Source organism: Salmo trutta, chromosome 26, assembly GCF_901001165.1.
Source record: "Salmo trutta chromosome 26, fSalTru1.1, whole genome shotgun sequence".
NCBI classification, from domain to species: domain Eukaryota; kingdom Metazoa; phylum Chordata; class Actinopteri; order Salmoniformes; family Salmonidae; genus Salmo; species Salmo trutta.
The window spans coordinates 31,544,174-31,559,074 of record NC_042982.1 but is presented as its reverse complement, the minus strand read 5'-3'; the positions used below and the strand labels follow the sequence as shown (position 1 = coordinate 31,559,074).

General features: G+C 44.5%; 1 protein-coding gene across 6 annotated transcripts in view; it reads right to left on the bottom strand.

Moving 5' to 3' along the window:
• The window catches only part of LOC115163651 (phosphatidylinositol 4,5-bisphosphate 3-kinase catalytic subunit beta isoform), a 100,495-nt gene that overhangs the window by 27,328 nt on the left and 58,266 nt on the right, over positions 1–14,901 (bottom strand). For all 6 annotated transcript variants that reach the window (XR_003869783.1, XM_029715696.1, XM_029715697.1 and 3 more), the window contains 3 exons: positions 7,727–7,913; positions 4,538–4,766; positions 2,888–3,126 (listed from right to left, as the gene is read on the bottom strand). Coding sequence is in view for 5 of the 6 variants with exons in the window: in XM_029715696.1 (XP_029571556.1) it covers positions 2,888–3,126; positions 4,538–4,766; positions 7,727–7,879 (621 nt within the window). In the remaining variant the exon portion in view is untranslated. The remainder of the gene's footprint in view (positions 1–2,887; positions 3,127–4,537; positions 4,767–7,726; positions 7,914–14,901) is intronic.

Genomic DNA, 14,901 nt, shown 5'->3' with positions numbered 1-14,901 from the left:
ACAGTAAGGGTTTGGGCCATGTAGTGTGCAGTGAGCTAGTGACCATAGCGCGTGATGCATGTGTGTGTTGATCTGAGCTGATCTGTTGACATACAGTAGTGTGTAGAGAGGTTGATAGTGAGGAGTGTGTGTGTGTGTGTGTGTGTGTGTGTGTGTGTGTGTGTGTGTGTGTGAGTGAGAGAGGGATAGAGAGAGAGGGGGGGAAGAGAGGGAGAGAGAGAGAGTGCAAGAGAGCAAGCAAGCGATATGGTGTCAGCGTCCTCAGATGTCCTCTTTTTCCATGTTTTTAATTAGTGGAGAGGCCCTTTGGGCAGGCGCGTGTGTGTGTGAGTGTGTGACGCGCTTCGGTGTCTCAGTGAGGATGGAACTGTGACTGATGGTGGTGGTGACCCATTTAGTGCCGTCACTCTGCCAGAGATTGGCTCAGTCCCATGACCAGGTCCTATTAGGGGGCCGTCCACTGTCCCATGACCAGGCCCTATTAGGGGGCCGTCCACTGTCCCATGACCAGGTCCTATTAGGGGGCCGTCCAGTGTCCCATGACCAGGCCCTATTAGGGGACTGTCAACTGTCACATGACCAGGCCCTATTAGGGGGCCGTCCACTGTCCCATGACCAGGCCCTATTAGGGGGCCGTCCACTGTCCCATGACCAGGCCCTATTAGGGGGCCGTCCACTGTCCCATGACCAGGCCCTATTAGGGGGCCGTCCACTGTCCCATGACCAGGCCCTATTAGGGGGCCGTCCACTGTCCCATGACCAGGTCCTATTAGGGGGCCATCCACTGTCCCATGACCAGGCCCTATTAGGGGGCCGTCCACTGTCCCATGACCAGGCCCTATTAGGGGGCCGTCCACTGTCCCATGACCAGGTCCTATTAGGGGGCCGTCCACTGTCCCATGACCAGGCCCTATTAGGGGGCCGTCCACTGTCCCATGACCAGGTCCTATTAGGCGGCCGTCCACTGTCCCATGACCAGGCCCTATTAGGGGGCCGTCCACTGTCCCATGACCAGGCCCTATTAGGGGGCCGTCCACTGTCCCATGACCAGGCCCTATTAGGGGGCCGTCCACTGTCCCATGACCAGGTCCTATTAGGCGGCCGTCCACTGTCCCATGACCAGGCCCTATTAGGGGGCCGTCCACTGTCCCATGACCAGGTCCTACTAACAGACTTAATGGTCACATGACCAGGTCCTACCAACAGACTGTTAACTGTAACATGACCAGGTCCTACTAACAGACTTAACTGTAACATGACCAGGTCCTACTAACAGACTTAACTGTAACATGACCAGGTCCTACTAACAGACTTAACTGTCACATGACCAGGTCTTATTAGGGAATAGCCAACAGAGAAGATGAAAGAGAGGGGAGTATATTTTTGTGTGAGAGTTTGTTTACTAGTCTGTAGCCTACTGAGTATAACAAACATTAGGAACACCTTCCTAATATTCCCTCTCAGAACAGCCTCAATTCGTCAGGGCATGGACTCTACAAGGCGTTAAAAGCGTTCCACAGGGATGCTGGCCCATGTTGACTCTAATGCTTCCCACAGTTGTGTGACATCAATAAGGGATCATAGCTTTCACCTGGTCAGTCTATGTTACAGAAAAAGCAGGTGTTCCTAATGTTTTGTGAAATCAGTGTCTGTCTGCATACTGTTGTCTGTATGTGATGGCACCTAATTGATGACAGCTGAGGGTGTGTAGTATTGTAGATGTGACTACTGCTTGATGACAGATGAGGGTGTGTAGTATTGTAAATGTGACTACTGATTGATGACAGATGAGGGTGTATAGTACTGTAGATGTGACTACTGATTGATGACAGATGAGGGTGTGTAGTATTGTAAATGTGACTACTGATTGATGACAGATGAGGGTGTATAGTATTGTAGATGTGACTACTGATTGATGACAGATGAGGGTGTGTAGTATTGTAGATGTGACTACTGATTGATGACAGATGAGGGTGTGTAGTATTGTAGATGTGACTACTGCTTGATGACAGATGAGGGTGTGTAGTATTGTAGATGTGACTACTGATTGATGACAGATGAGGGTGTGTAGTATTGTAGATGTGACTACTGATTGATGACAGATGAGGGTGTGTAGTATTGTAGATGTGACTACTGATTGATGACAGATGAGGGTGTGTAGTATTGTAGATGTGACTACTGCTTGATGACAGCTGATGGTGTGTAGTATTGTAGATGTGACTACTGATTGATGACAGATGAGGGTGTGTAGTATTGTAAATGTGACTACTGATTGATGACAGCTGAGGGTGTGTAGTATTGTAGATGTGACTACTGCTTGATGACAGCTGAGGGTGTGTCGTATTGTAAATGTGACTACTGATTGATGACAGATGAGGGTGTGTAGTATTGTAGATGTGACTACTGCTTGATGACAGATGAGGGTGTATAGTATTGTAGATGTGACTACTGATTGATGACAGATGAGGGTGTGTAGTATTGTAGATGTGACTACTGATTGATGACAGATGAGGGTGTGTAGTATTGTAGATGTGACTACTGATTGATGACAGATGAGGGTGTGTAGTATTGTAGATGTGACTACTGCTTGATGACAGATGAGGGTGTATAGTATTGTAGATGTGACTACTGATTGATGACAGATGAGGGTGTGTAGTATTGTAGATGTGACTACTGATTGATGACAGATGAGGGTGTGTAGTATTGTAGATGTGACTACTGATTGATGACAGATGAAGGTGTGTAGTATTGTAAATACTACACACTACTCAAAGAGAGTGACAATGGCCTCGTTCACCCCATTGCTGGGCATATGTTGCTATGTGTGCGTGTAAGTATTTCTGGTAGGAAATACTGTGCTCACAGTGTGTACAGATACTGTAGTTACCTGGGACTGGTCGAAGTGCATGGTGACTTTGAGGCTGGCCTCGGCCTGTTTGTCGTTGACACCGTCTGTGAGGGGCGTGGCTCCACCCCCTGGCTCCAGCTGCGGAGAGAAGCAGGCCTGCAGCCACTCGCTCCAGGTCATCAACTGTACTCGCTGCATCTTCTCCTCGCTGATACGGAACATCTTACTGCGGAAGTCCTTCACCTCCTGGTCCTGCAGAGCGTCCAGCTCGTGGAGACCTATGAATGGTTCATGAAGCTTCATAAACACTCCATGACAACTGCATAAGCATTGCATAACGACTTCGCAGGTGATAAGGAGTGCATAATAAGGCCCCAAGAGGTTATACAACATTTTGCACTAAAGATGAATTTGCCGATCGTGCTCCATGTGAACACCTGTGAGCAGTCATAAGAAGCCACACGCAAAAGTACTAAAGCACGTGAAAAACAAGAGTATAACCTCTGCATGAGTGGGTCTAACAGCACTGCATTAAAAGGCATTACCATTCATGTTTAATGCACTACATCTGTGACTGACGTCTGATACCTAGCGTGGTAACAAGTAGCAATTCATGTTTATGAGGGATTACAAATGACAATCCAATCTCAACAGTGTTGAACTCTAACCTACTGTTTTCATTGAAATACAACTATCACTGGGTATAAAATCTAGATCCTAAATTCATTATAGTGTATCTATCAGTTGAACAGAGCTCAGTATTCTGGGCCAGTAGAACGCTTTGGATGATCAAAACAACATGTTGACATTTACAACCATTAAACATTCATATGACCCTCAGCTCTCAGATTGTGTGAGTGCGCGTGTCTGCTTCTTTGTGTGTGCATGCTTTTCAGTGTGTGTGTGCTTTCAGTGTGTGTGTGGCTAGCCAGTGCCTGAGGGATGATTTGAGTACCGCTTACTGACAAAAGCCTTTTACAGATCACATCTGACAAAAGTGGAGCCAAGAGGGAGCATATCAATATGGGCTGAGTCTCCTTCCATTAGACTGACTGACTCCCTCTCTGAACAGGCCTGGTTGGCCTGCAGCCTGGAGGACCTCCATACAGCCCCACCATCTCTGTCCTCAGACACCCTCAGACTAACAAGACCCTGTGTGTGTGTGTGTGTGTGTACACGTATAGCTATGTGTATATGTGGGTGAGATAGAAAATGGAAGGGAGACTTAGTGTGTGTATGAAGGCATGTGCGCATATTTCGGTTTGTGTGTCAATAGACTGACCTTTCCACCCTACCATTACAGTGGTGGTCTGGCTTGCCTCCTCCACTCGGCACAGCGCCTTATCACCATCACAGATAATACTGAGTGACAGATGATAATAACAGACATCAGGAGCCTGTCTATTCTAAGCGGATTGTTTCCCATCCTACGGGCCTGACTTCAGCTGATACTGGGATGATGACATGAGACTTCTGAAGACAAGACTCAGATCTGACAGCCAAGGCAAAGAGGATATTAATATATTGGAGAAAGAGATGAAATGGTGCTGGTGTGTCTGAAGAGTATATTTGTGTGTGTGTGTGTTTGAGTGATCACTGTCCAGGAGCATCTCTACTCTGTTCAAACCACAGGTCAAAGATCAGTGGAAGGGTCTACTGTTACTGTCTGCATGTGTGCGTGCGCGTCACCTTTTCCGATGAGCACGCCGATCTTGGAGTCGAGCAAGCGTTCCGCGCGGCCACAGTTGCGTGTGACCAGTTTGAGCATGGGACAGAAGGGCCTAACATCACAGAGGCGCCTGGTCTCATCCTCCAGCTCCTCGTGCACCGCTGCCTGGTTCACACACTCAAACATGTGGCCCTCCATCTCCCCCAGAGAAGGGAACAGGGGGTATGACTGGGCCTGCTTCCATAGGAGCTATGAGGAGAAGAGGGGGATACCACAGTTATTACAGAAACTATGGCAAGACACGTTAACACTATCTACCTGTACGATCAGGGGCCACACAGACACAGGCTCAGCCTCTACAATACATGATCTACAACAACAAGTGGAACCTAAACCATTAGCCATGACTCACATCACAATAATACAGATTCTAAAGCCAACAGTAGTTCTACGACTCATCATGACTGAAATGTTAAGAACCAATGGATGAACAACAACCATATGATGTCATATGATGACAGGGGAACAAACATGATGACACAGGTCCTGAATAGACCAATCAGGACATGAATCATGTCCCATGGCACAGTCACAGGGTGTGTGTGTGTGTGTTTGAGTCTGAAGGGCACTAAGAAGACAAACATGGGGACAGAGTAGAAGACAAGGAGTCATGTCACCTCTCTTCCCTTCAGACAAACAGTCTTGTGTCATAACCACCTTACTGACCATAACATCAGACCAAGTCCCCTCAAAGTATAGACCTTTAGAGGCTAAAACAAAATACTCCCGGAATTACTACATCAGATGCCGTCATTGTAAATAAGAATGTGTTCTTAACTGACTTGCCTAGTTAAATAAAAGGTAAAAAAACAATGATTGGATTACAGTTTACTACTTGGCTGTACTATGTTCACATGACAAATAATTGCTTTTACTTAACAAATGTGTTGTATTATCCGTTGTGTGGCATCTAATTATCTGTCACATTTCCCCACCATGCTATTTGTAGCCATCCAGAGACAATACTACTACTACTGTTATGATCTAGAATGAAAGCAAGCACCTTGAAGTAACAGGATAACAGCCTCACTTAAGAGACATTTTATTGCACTTTACCATTTCCTTCAAGAGTATCTCTTGAATATTTTCTCTTACATTCAGTTAGTTGTTTTATTTCATGCATGTTGGATGGACTTGCAAGGTCACCATAAAAAAAAATTAAAAATTAACCAAAATGTGTTGAGTCCACGTCACAACAGTTCAGGTGCTAGTGGTTAGCCGAGGATGAATAACAGACCACATTTTAATAGGAGTGAAAGACGAGGTATTCTAATGGAGATGGAGGAGTTGTGTGTCATTGCACCCTGATAAATGTCATGCCCACGTTACATCTGAGCTGGGGAGACATCTTTATTCTCCACCCTGCCACTGTGTTGTCTACAAATCAGTATCTCAGGGTTAATGTTGTTAGCTGGCTGGCAAGCCTTCCGTCTGGGGACTACTCTCCTCCGCAAACATTTTTACTTGGGGAAATAAATCAATCTGCTGCTGGTCTACCTGAGCCTCTTTCTCTTCCTCTCTCCCTCTCTTCCTCTCTTCCTCCCTCTCTTCCTCTCTTCCTCCCTCACATTCTCCCTTGCTCCCTCACATTCTCCCTTGCTCCCTCACATTCTCCCTTGCTCCCTCACATTCTCCCTTGCTCCCTCACATTCTCCCATGCTCCCTCACATTCTCCCTTGCTCCCTCACATTCTCCCTTGCTCCCTCACATTCTCCCTCATTCTGCCGTCACACAAAGATACTTTCTCATTTCTCTGAGCTTTCCTCCATATCTCCTCTTCACTGGCTCCAGGGAATAGATTTCCACTGAACAAGCCCTCACTAGCCCTCCCTGAACCTAATCCACCAACAGGTAGCCAGACTGTAGCTTAACGGCTAGCCTACCTACCAGGACATAACTGATAAGTCATTGAGTCTGTTGGTTCTGTTTGTAGACATATGAAAAGCAGAGAGACAAACAAGCACTTCTGTGAATTGGAGTGTTAGGTTACTCCTCATTGGGAACACTGGAGCCAGCGGTGATTCAGAGAAACACACATTACACACTGTTGTTCAACAGCTATTCAACAAAGCCTGTCTGAGGAAAATATGCTGTGTCTCTATGTGGGTGTGTGTGTGTGTGTGTGTGTGTGTGTGTGTGTGTGTGTGTGTGTGTGTGTGTGTGTGTGTGTGTGTGTGTGTGTGTGTGTGTGTGTGTGTCAGAATGGAGGAAAACATTACATGAGGAAAACACCAGCAGGGAGAGGGATCTCACCACAGGGTAAAATCCAAAAACGACCATCCTCCAAGGCATTTACACTTTAACAGGTCAAAACTACAAATCCTTAAAACATTCATAGTGACTGAAGTATGACACCTTCCATGATGGTAAAGACTACAGTGTATTGTTACATTCCTGACCTTTGGCCTGCATCTCACCCCACCTCTACCCACTAGCAAGGTCACGGATGATGTCATAGGATATTTGCATGCAGTTAGAGTGCAGCCCAGAGACAAACAAACAGCCACCAGCTGTGTCATAACACCCATTAGACAGCGTCTGTCTGGACTGCAGAGGAGACGGCAGTCTACAGCAGCCTACAGCTTGTTCTAGTTGTTATGATGGCCTTTTACAATGGCTCAGAACCAGAACTTCAGCCAGGCAGCACCCAGAGTCATTCATCAAAACAATCCTAACCAATCTGTGTAATGTTAAACTAATAAATTGTACACTAATGTGTTCCTTGTGGGTTGATTCTAATTGAAGAGATAAAACAGCCTGAAAAGGTTGAAGGTGTTGTAGTGCTGGACAGGCAATGTGAATAGAAATCCATATCATTATAATCGTACTGAATCCTCATGATAACAATAAGAACAATAAATAAAAACATTGAGATGCACAGTAGGCCTATTACAGGCCTCTAGGCTATACTTTCCAATGCTGTTCTAAGATTGCAACTGCACTGTTTTGACTGCTGTCTGAAATGTTTAACATTAGGCTATAGGCAAGCCTGTTAATGACAGAATACCCAGCAAAATATCATATAATTAAACTTCACACACACACACACACACACACACACACACACACACACACACACACACACACACACACACACACACACACACACACACACACACACACACACACACACACACCCTCTCTCCTACCAGTTTGATGTGTTGTATGGTGGCCTCTCTGGGGACGTCCATCTGGATGTAGATGCCGGTGGGTAACAGGAAGTCCACAGTGACCAGGTCCTCTCCAGACAGCTGGGAGTGGGCCGCCCACAAGTCCAGGTCGTCTGGCATGGCGGGAGGCATCGCAGGGACCAACACCCAGCTCAACCATAAGGACCTGGGATGAGGAAAGAGGACCGTTAGGGAGAGTAACCATGAACTGCTGAAGAACCACAACCACATGGAGAGTATAGAATTGTGACTGTGAATGGCTGAACCACACCTCACAGAGTTCTTCCAATTCCTACTATCCTATTGAAATGCAGACATAGTCTGATACTCTTTACTGATGACAGGCTGAGGAGACTGTAATACTCCATCTTTACCCCCAGGAGGAGCTCTGTATAACACGGACTGGCCATGGTTGGGTGAGCGCCAGCCCTCAGAGGAATGCCCACTAAGCAAACACAGGAACAAAAAGGTCACCAACCCTTCCCCTTACCCCTGACAACCTGCTCTGGTTCCCCCCTCGCTTGGCCGTGAGGCTGTTGCCAAGGCAATTATCAAGTAAACGGAGTTGAGGTAAATTTAGCTGACATTTTTCAAATCATCCAGTGAGTGTGCAATGACCATAGTTAGTGTGGGACTGGAGTTGACAGGTTCAAAATTCCCTTCAAAAAATGTGTTACGGGTTTAGGAGGTGGTTCATGTACACACACACAAACACACACACACACACACACACACACACACACACACACACACACACACACACACACACACACTAGAGTAAGTGCTTGAGCAGCTATGGTAAAGAACCACATGCTGCCCAGTTTCCATTCTGGCTCAGTGTTTCACCACAATAGACCATCCACACTCACAGTTGCCTTTCTGTAATGACCTATTCCTGAAGAGCATGTGTTTAAGTGCTCCAGCAGGCCACAGTTCAATCTCCATTTTGGCTCAATAACACCAGGCCATTAAATCCAGCAGCAGCCCCATTGTCTCTAATGGTGTTAAGTGCTTGGGTCCATTTTGGCTCTGCAGCAAGTACAGTATCATGGCCCATTTGGAGCCACTATCTTGGCCACTTAACATGATCAGCTATGCAGATACAACTGCTCTGACTGCCATTCAACACTCCGAATTAGAACATTCTCTCTTAAAGGGACTATACATTTACATTTAAGTCATTTAGCAGACGCTCTTTATACAATTACTGAGCCACCAAGACGGGGGTAAGTAAACACACTGAACACACACACTCTGACCCATTGGTGAGTGGTGGAACTAAGCACTAGTGCTAGGATGATAAAGCGAAAATTATTGACACTAACCATATTGATCACTTATCTCAGGCATTTTGCGGATGTCGTTCATTACAGTAAGTAGCCTATACTAGAGAAATGTCAATGAAATAAGTTTGCTAATGCGACAATTGATGGCTACAACCATCAAACTAGTAGTAGTTTACAGTGCATCCGGAAAGTATTCAGACAACTTGACTTTTTCCACATTTTGTTAGCCTTATGGATTAAATAAATTAAAAAAATCCTCTTCAATCGACACAATAACAAAGCGAAAACAGGTTTTTAGAAATTTTCGCAAAACCAAGCCATGAGGTTGAAGAATTTGTCAATAGAGCTCTAAGACAGGATTGTGTCGAGGCACAGATCTGGGGAAGGGTACCAAAACATTTCTGAAGCATTGAAGGTCCCCACGAACTCAGTGGCCTCCATCATTCTTAAATGGAAGAAGTTTGGAACCACCAAGACTCTAATTAGAGCTGGCCGCCCGGCCAAACTGAGCAATTGGGGGAGAAGGGCCTTAGTCAGGGAGGTGACCAAGAACCCGATGGTCACTCTGACAGAGCTCCAGAGTTCCTCTGTGGAGATGGGAGAACCTTCCAGAAGGACAACCATCTCTGCAGCACTCCACCAATTTGGCCTTTATGGTAGAGTGGCCAGACGGAAGGCACTCTTCAGTAAAAGGCATATGACAGCACGCTTGGGGTTTGCCAAAAGGCACCTAAAGACTCTCATACCATGAGAAACAAGATTCTCTGGTCTGAATGCCAAGCATCACGTCTGGAGAAAACCTGGCACCATCCCTACGGTCAAGCAAGGTGGTGGCAGCATCATGCTTTGGGGATGCTTTTCAACAGCAGGGACTGGGAGACTAGTCAGGATCAAGGGAAAGATGAACAGAGCAAAGTACAGAGATCCTTGATAAAAAACTTGCTCCAGAGCGCTAAGGACCTCAGATTGGGGCGAAGGTTCACCTTCCAACAGGACTATATATCAGTTTTAATTATTTATAAATGTGCAAACATTTCTAAAAAACAGTTTTTGCTTTGTCATTACATTTACATTACATTTTAGTCATTTAGCAGACGCTCTTATCCAGAGCGACTTACAGTACATTTCATTTCATGCATTTTTAATTTTTTTGTTGTACTGTATAGGGTATTGTGTGTAGATTGATGAAAAACTAATTAATCCATTTTAGAATAAGGCATAACTTAACAACATTTGGAAAAGGTCCAGGGGTCTGAATACTTTCTGAACACACTGTAAACTACTACCACTAGTTTGATGGTTGTAGCCATCAATTGTCCAATTAGCAAACGCAATCTATTGACATTTCTCTAGTATAGGCTACTTATCATAATGAACGACACAGCAAAATGCCTGAGATGATAACTGATCATTATGGTCGGTGTCCATCATTTTCTCTTTATCATCCTTGATAAAAACCTGCTCCAGAGCGCTAAGGACCTCAGCCTGGGGTGAAGGTTCACCTTCCAACAGGACAATGACCCTAAGCACACAGCAAAGACACACAGGAGTGGCTTCGGGACAAGTCTCTGAATGTCCTTGAGTGGCCCAGCCAGAGCCCGGACTTGAACCGAATTGAACATCTCTGGAGAGGCCTGAAAATAGCTGTGCAGTGACGCTCCCCATCCAACTTGACAGAGCTTGAGAGGATCTGAGAAGCTCCCCAAATAAAGGTGTGCCAAGCTTGTAGCGTCATACCAAAAGAAGATGAGGCTGTAATCGCTGCCAAATTACTCAGTAAAGGGTCTGAATACTTTTGTAAATGTCATATTTCAGTCTTAATTATTTATAAATGTGAAAACATTTCTAAAAAACAGTTTTTGCTTTGTCATTATGGGGTATTGTGTGTAGATTGATGAGGGGGAAAAAACACTTTAAATCCTTTTAGAATAAGGCGTAACGTAATAAAATGTGGAAAAGGTCCAGGGGTCTGAATACTTTCCGAATGCACTGTAAAGGATCATTTTAAAAAAATAAACAGTTGTGCACAATGTTAGAAATGTATCATTCTATTGCATCAATTCAAGCAATTTATCACAAGATGGATTTTTGTCCATATCGCCCAGTTCTAAGCACCTTGTCAAATGTGCAGTTGAATGCCTGACAAACAATGCAGGGAGCCAGAGGGTGATGTCACAGAGGAGCCCAGTTACACTCATGAAAGGTGACACCACAGCATGTCTGACTGAAGCAGTCACAACTAACATGAGGAGACACACTGAACCCCCCCCCCCCCCGAGTCACAATGGGATTTGATAAACTATTAGCATCCGTTGCTATATCAACGGTATGATGACCTAATGCGTTGCATTTTGGAGATCATTACAGCAAAAATAACATTCTTTTCATCCCCGCTACGTAAACAAAGCTGATTTCACTGTTTAAACAAGTTTTGTTTAGCTAATAAGATCACACTATTTGGCATGACAAATAGTCAAGGGCAAAACCTTTTAGTGGCCCCCCTCTTCACAGTGGAGAGAAAAAAAAAGTTTCAAAGTCAACTTCGCCATAGGCCGTAGAGAAAATATTGCAGTTTTAAAGCAAGTTTTTTGCAATTCTAAACATTTTGCCATATATAGGGTGGAGATATTTGTTGTTATTGTAAAGAAAAAATGTTGGAAGTTTACATACACCTTAGTCAAATACATTTAAACTCAGTTTTTCACAATTCCTGACATTTAATCCGAGTAAAAATTCAGTTTTAGGCCAGTTAGGTTCACCACTTTATTTTAAGAATGTGAAATGTCAGAATAATAGTAGAGAGAAAGATTAATTTCAGCTTTTATGTCTTTCATCACATTCCCAGTGGGTCAGAAGTTTACATACACTCAATTAGTATTTGGTAGCATTGCCTTTAAATTGTTTAACTTGGGTCAAAAGTTTCAGGTAGCCTTCCACAAGCTTCTCACAATAAGTTGGGTGAATTTTGTCACATTCCTCCTGACAGAGCTGGTGTAACTGAGTCAGCTTTGTAGGCCTCCTTGCTCACACACACTTTTTCAGTTCTGCCCACAATTTTCTACAGGATTGAGGTCAGGGCTTTGTGATGGCCACTCCAATACCTTCACTTTGTTGTCCTTATGCCATTTTGCCACAACTTTGGAAGTATGCTTGGGGTCATTGTTGATTTGGAAGACCCATTTGCGACCAAGCTATAACTTCCTGACTGATGTCTTGAGATGTTGCTTCAATATATCCACATCATTTTCCTTCTCATGATGCCATCTCTTTTGTGAAGTGCACCAGTCCCTCCTGTGGCAAAGCACCCCCACAGCATGATGTTGCCACCCCTGTGCTTCACGGTTGGGATGGTGATCTTCGGCTTGGAAGCCTCCCCATTTTTCCTCCAAACATAACGATGGTCATTATGGCCAAACAGTTCTATATTTGTTTCATCAGACCAGAGGACATTTATCCAAAAAGTACAATCTTTGTCCCCAGATGCAGTATCAAACCGTAGTCTGGCTTTTTTATGGTGGTTTTGGAGCAGTGGCTTCTTCTTTGCTGAGCGGCCTTTCAGGTTATGTCGATATAGGACTCGTTTTACTGTGGATATAGATACTTTTGTACCTGATTCCTCCAGCATCTTCACAAGGTCCTTTTCTGTTGTTCTGGGATTGATTTGCACTTTTCGCACCAAGGTACGTTCATCTCTAGGAGACAGAACACGTCTCCTTCCTGAGCGGTATGGCGGCTGCGTGGTCCCATGGTGTTTATACTTGCACACTATTGTTTGTACAGATGAACGTGGTACCTTCAGGCATTTGGAAATTGCTCCCATGGATGAACCAGACTTGTGGAGGTCTACAAATTTTTTTCCTAAGGTCTTTGCTGATTTCTTTTGATTTCTTCCCATGGTGTCAAGCAAAGAGGCACTGATTCTGAAGGTAGGCCTTGAAATACATCCATAGGTACACCTCCAAATGACTCAAATGATGTCAATTAGCCTATCAGAAGCTTCTAAAGCCATGACATAATTTTCTGGAATTGTCCAAGCTGTTTAAAGGCACAGTCAACTTAGTGTATGTAAACTTCTGACCCGCTGGAATTGTGATACAGTGAATAAGTGAAATAATCTGTCTGTAAACAATTGTTGGAAAAATGACTTGTGTCATGCACAAAGTAGATATCCTAACCAACTTGCCAAAACTATAGTTTGTTAACAAGAAAATTGTGGAGTGGTTGAAAAACGAGTTTTAATGACGCCAAGCTTCGGACATCAACTGTATATTCAATGTAGGATTTGCGCATAAGGTCGAGTCAACCGTATATAGCTGATGAGGAGATTTCCCCTGGGCTAGTGCGTTAATAAGGTGTGATTTCATCATGACAGTGTAAAGGGTATAGGAGAATGTATAGGGTGTCTGTGATAGCAGAGGAGTCACTGTAGAACTATGACAGCCTAGTCAATATTAATGACACGCATATTCCACTGTCACACTTAATGAAATTATTCCACCATGTCAGTTTGGAAAGAAAGAACCGTTGTCATGGTATCACCCCATTGTTCTATTGAAAAGGTCTCCCCTAAAGATTGACAAATATATTAGGATTATTAACAAGTATGTCCTTATGTTCTTTGTAAACTGTTGCGGTCTCTCTCTCGTACTCTAGTCTACAATGGGGCAGTGTGTGTGAGGAGGGGGGAGATATGAGGTCATGGTCAGTGATTAAGGACCCTGTGACACTTCTAAAATTACTACAATGAGTTCACAAAAGAGGAAGACCCCCCACCCCCACTCCACTATAAATACAGTACCGGTGTGAATGAGGTCACATTCTCTCTCTCTCACACACAATCTATACTAGGGCATCCCGAGTCAGCTTTTCCACTAGCTCACTATCTGAGTGGCTGTTGTTCAGGGAGGAATGGGCTTAGGGACTGTACTGACCACATCCAGTCACATTCATCCACATCAGCCCACATGGTGTCATGTCATACCCCTTCCCTCTCTGAACATGTTAACTCCCCTTGTGAGTGGGGGGAAATAGAGTGTGTGTGTGGTCAGTAGGGGTGGTAGAGTGTGTGTGTGTGAGTGAGATTAGACAGTAGGGTGTGAGTTGTGGAAATGTTGTGGTACAGAGTGGTAGCACTTCTAGGTGAACAGAACACATTTTGATGTAGAACTAGTGGTCCACAGTTACCCTGAGGTTCTGTCTCAGTGTGAGGCCTGACATAACAGGCGAGTTAGGAGTGTGTGTGAGGTGTGTGTAAGAGGATTATGAAGGGTGTGTGTGTGAGAAACAGTCACACCCTCACTGCTGCTCAAACATGACAGAAATCCAGAAATCACTAGACACTCCTACTTGTGGATTTTGAGAGTGATTGTGGGCTTGAGACAGGATATGATAGAAAAACTGAAGAGGATAAATACCCTTTACTGTAGTTAGGTCTACTGTAGCAAAATCATAGTTGTGGTTTGGTCTGTACAGTCCAACAACAATAAACTGAACATAGTAGGCCTACTATAGAGGACAGGGTAATGAGGCTATATACTGTATATGGTGGAGACAACATATTGTGTGTGCAAGGTTTTGATTGTATTTATTCAACACACATACTGTGGTTTTCCACCTGTTCCTGTCTCGGTGGTAAACATCAGTGTCATATCTTGTATTTGTCCATTTGGTGGGAAAAGTGGCCCAGGATATTGGATTAGCGCTCAAACTACAACCCCCCCCTCTACCTTCTATCTCTCTGGTCTGTCGCTCTCCTCTCTCTCTCTACCCTGTATCAGTGGGTACTGATGTGGCCAAGAGTTTTTATTTATATTTTTTACTTTTACCCCTTTTTCTCCCTAATTTCATGGTATCCAATTGGTAGTTACA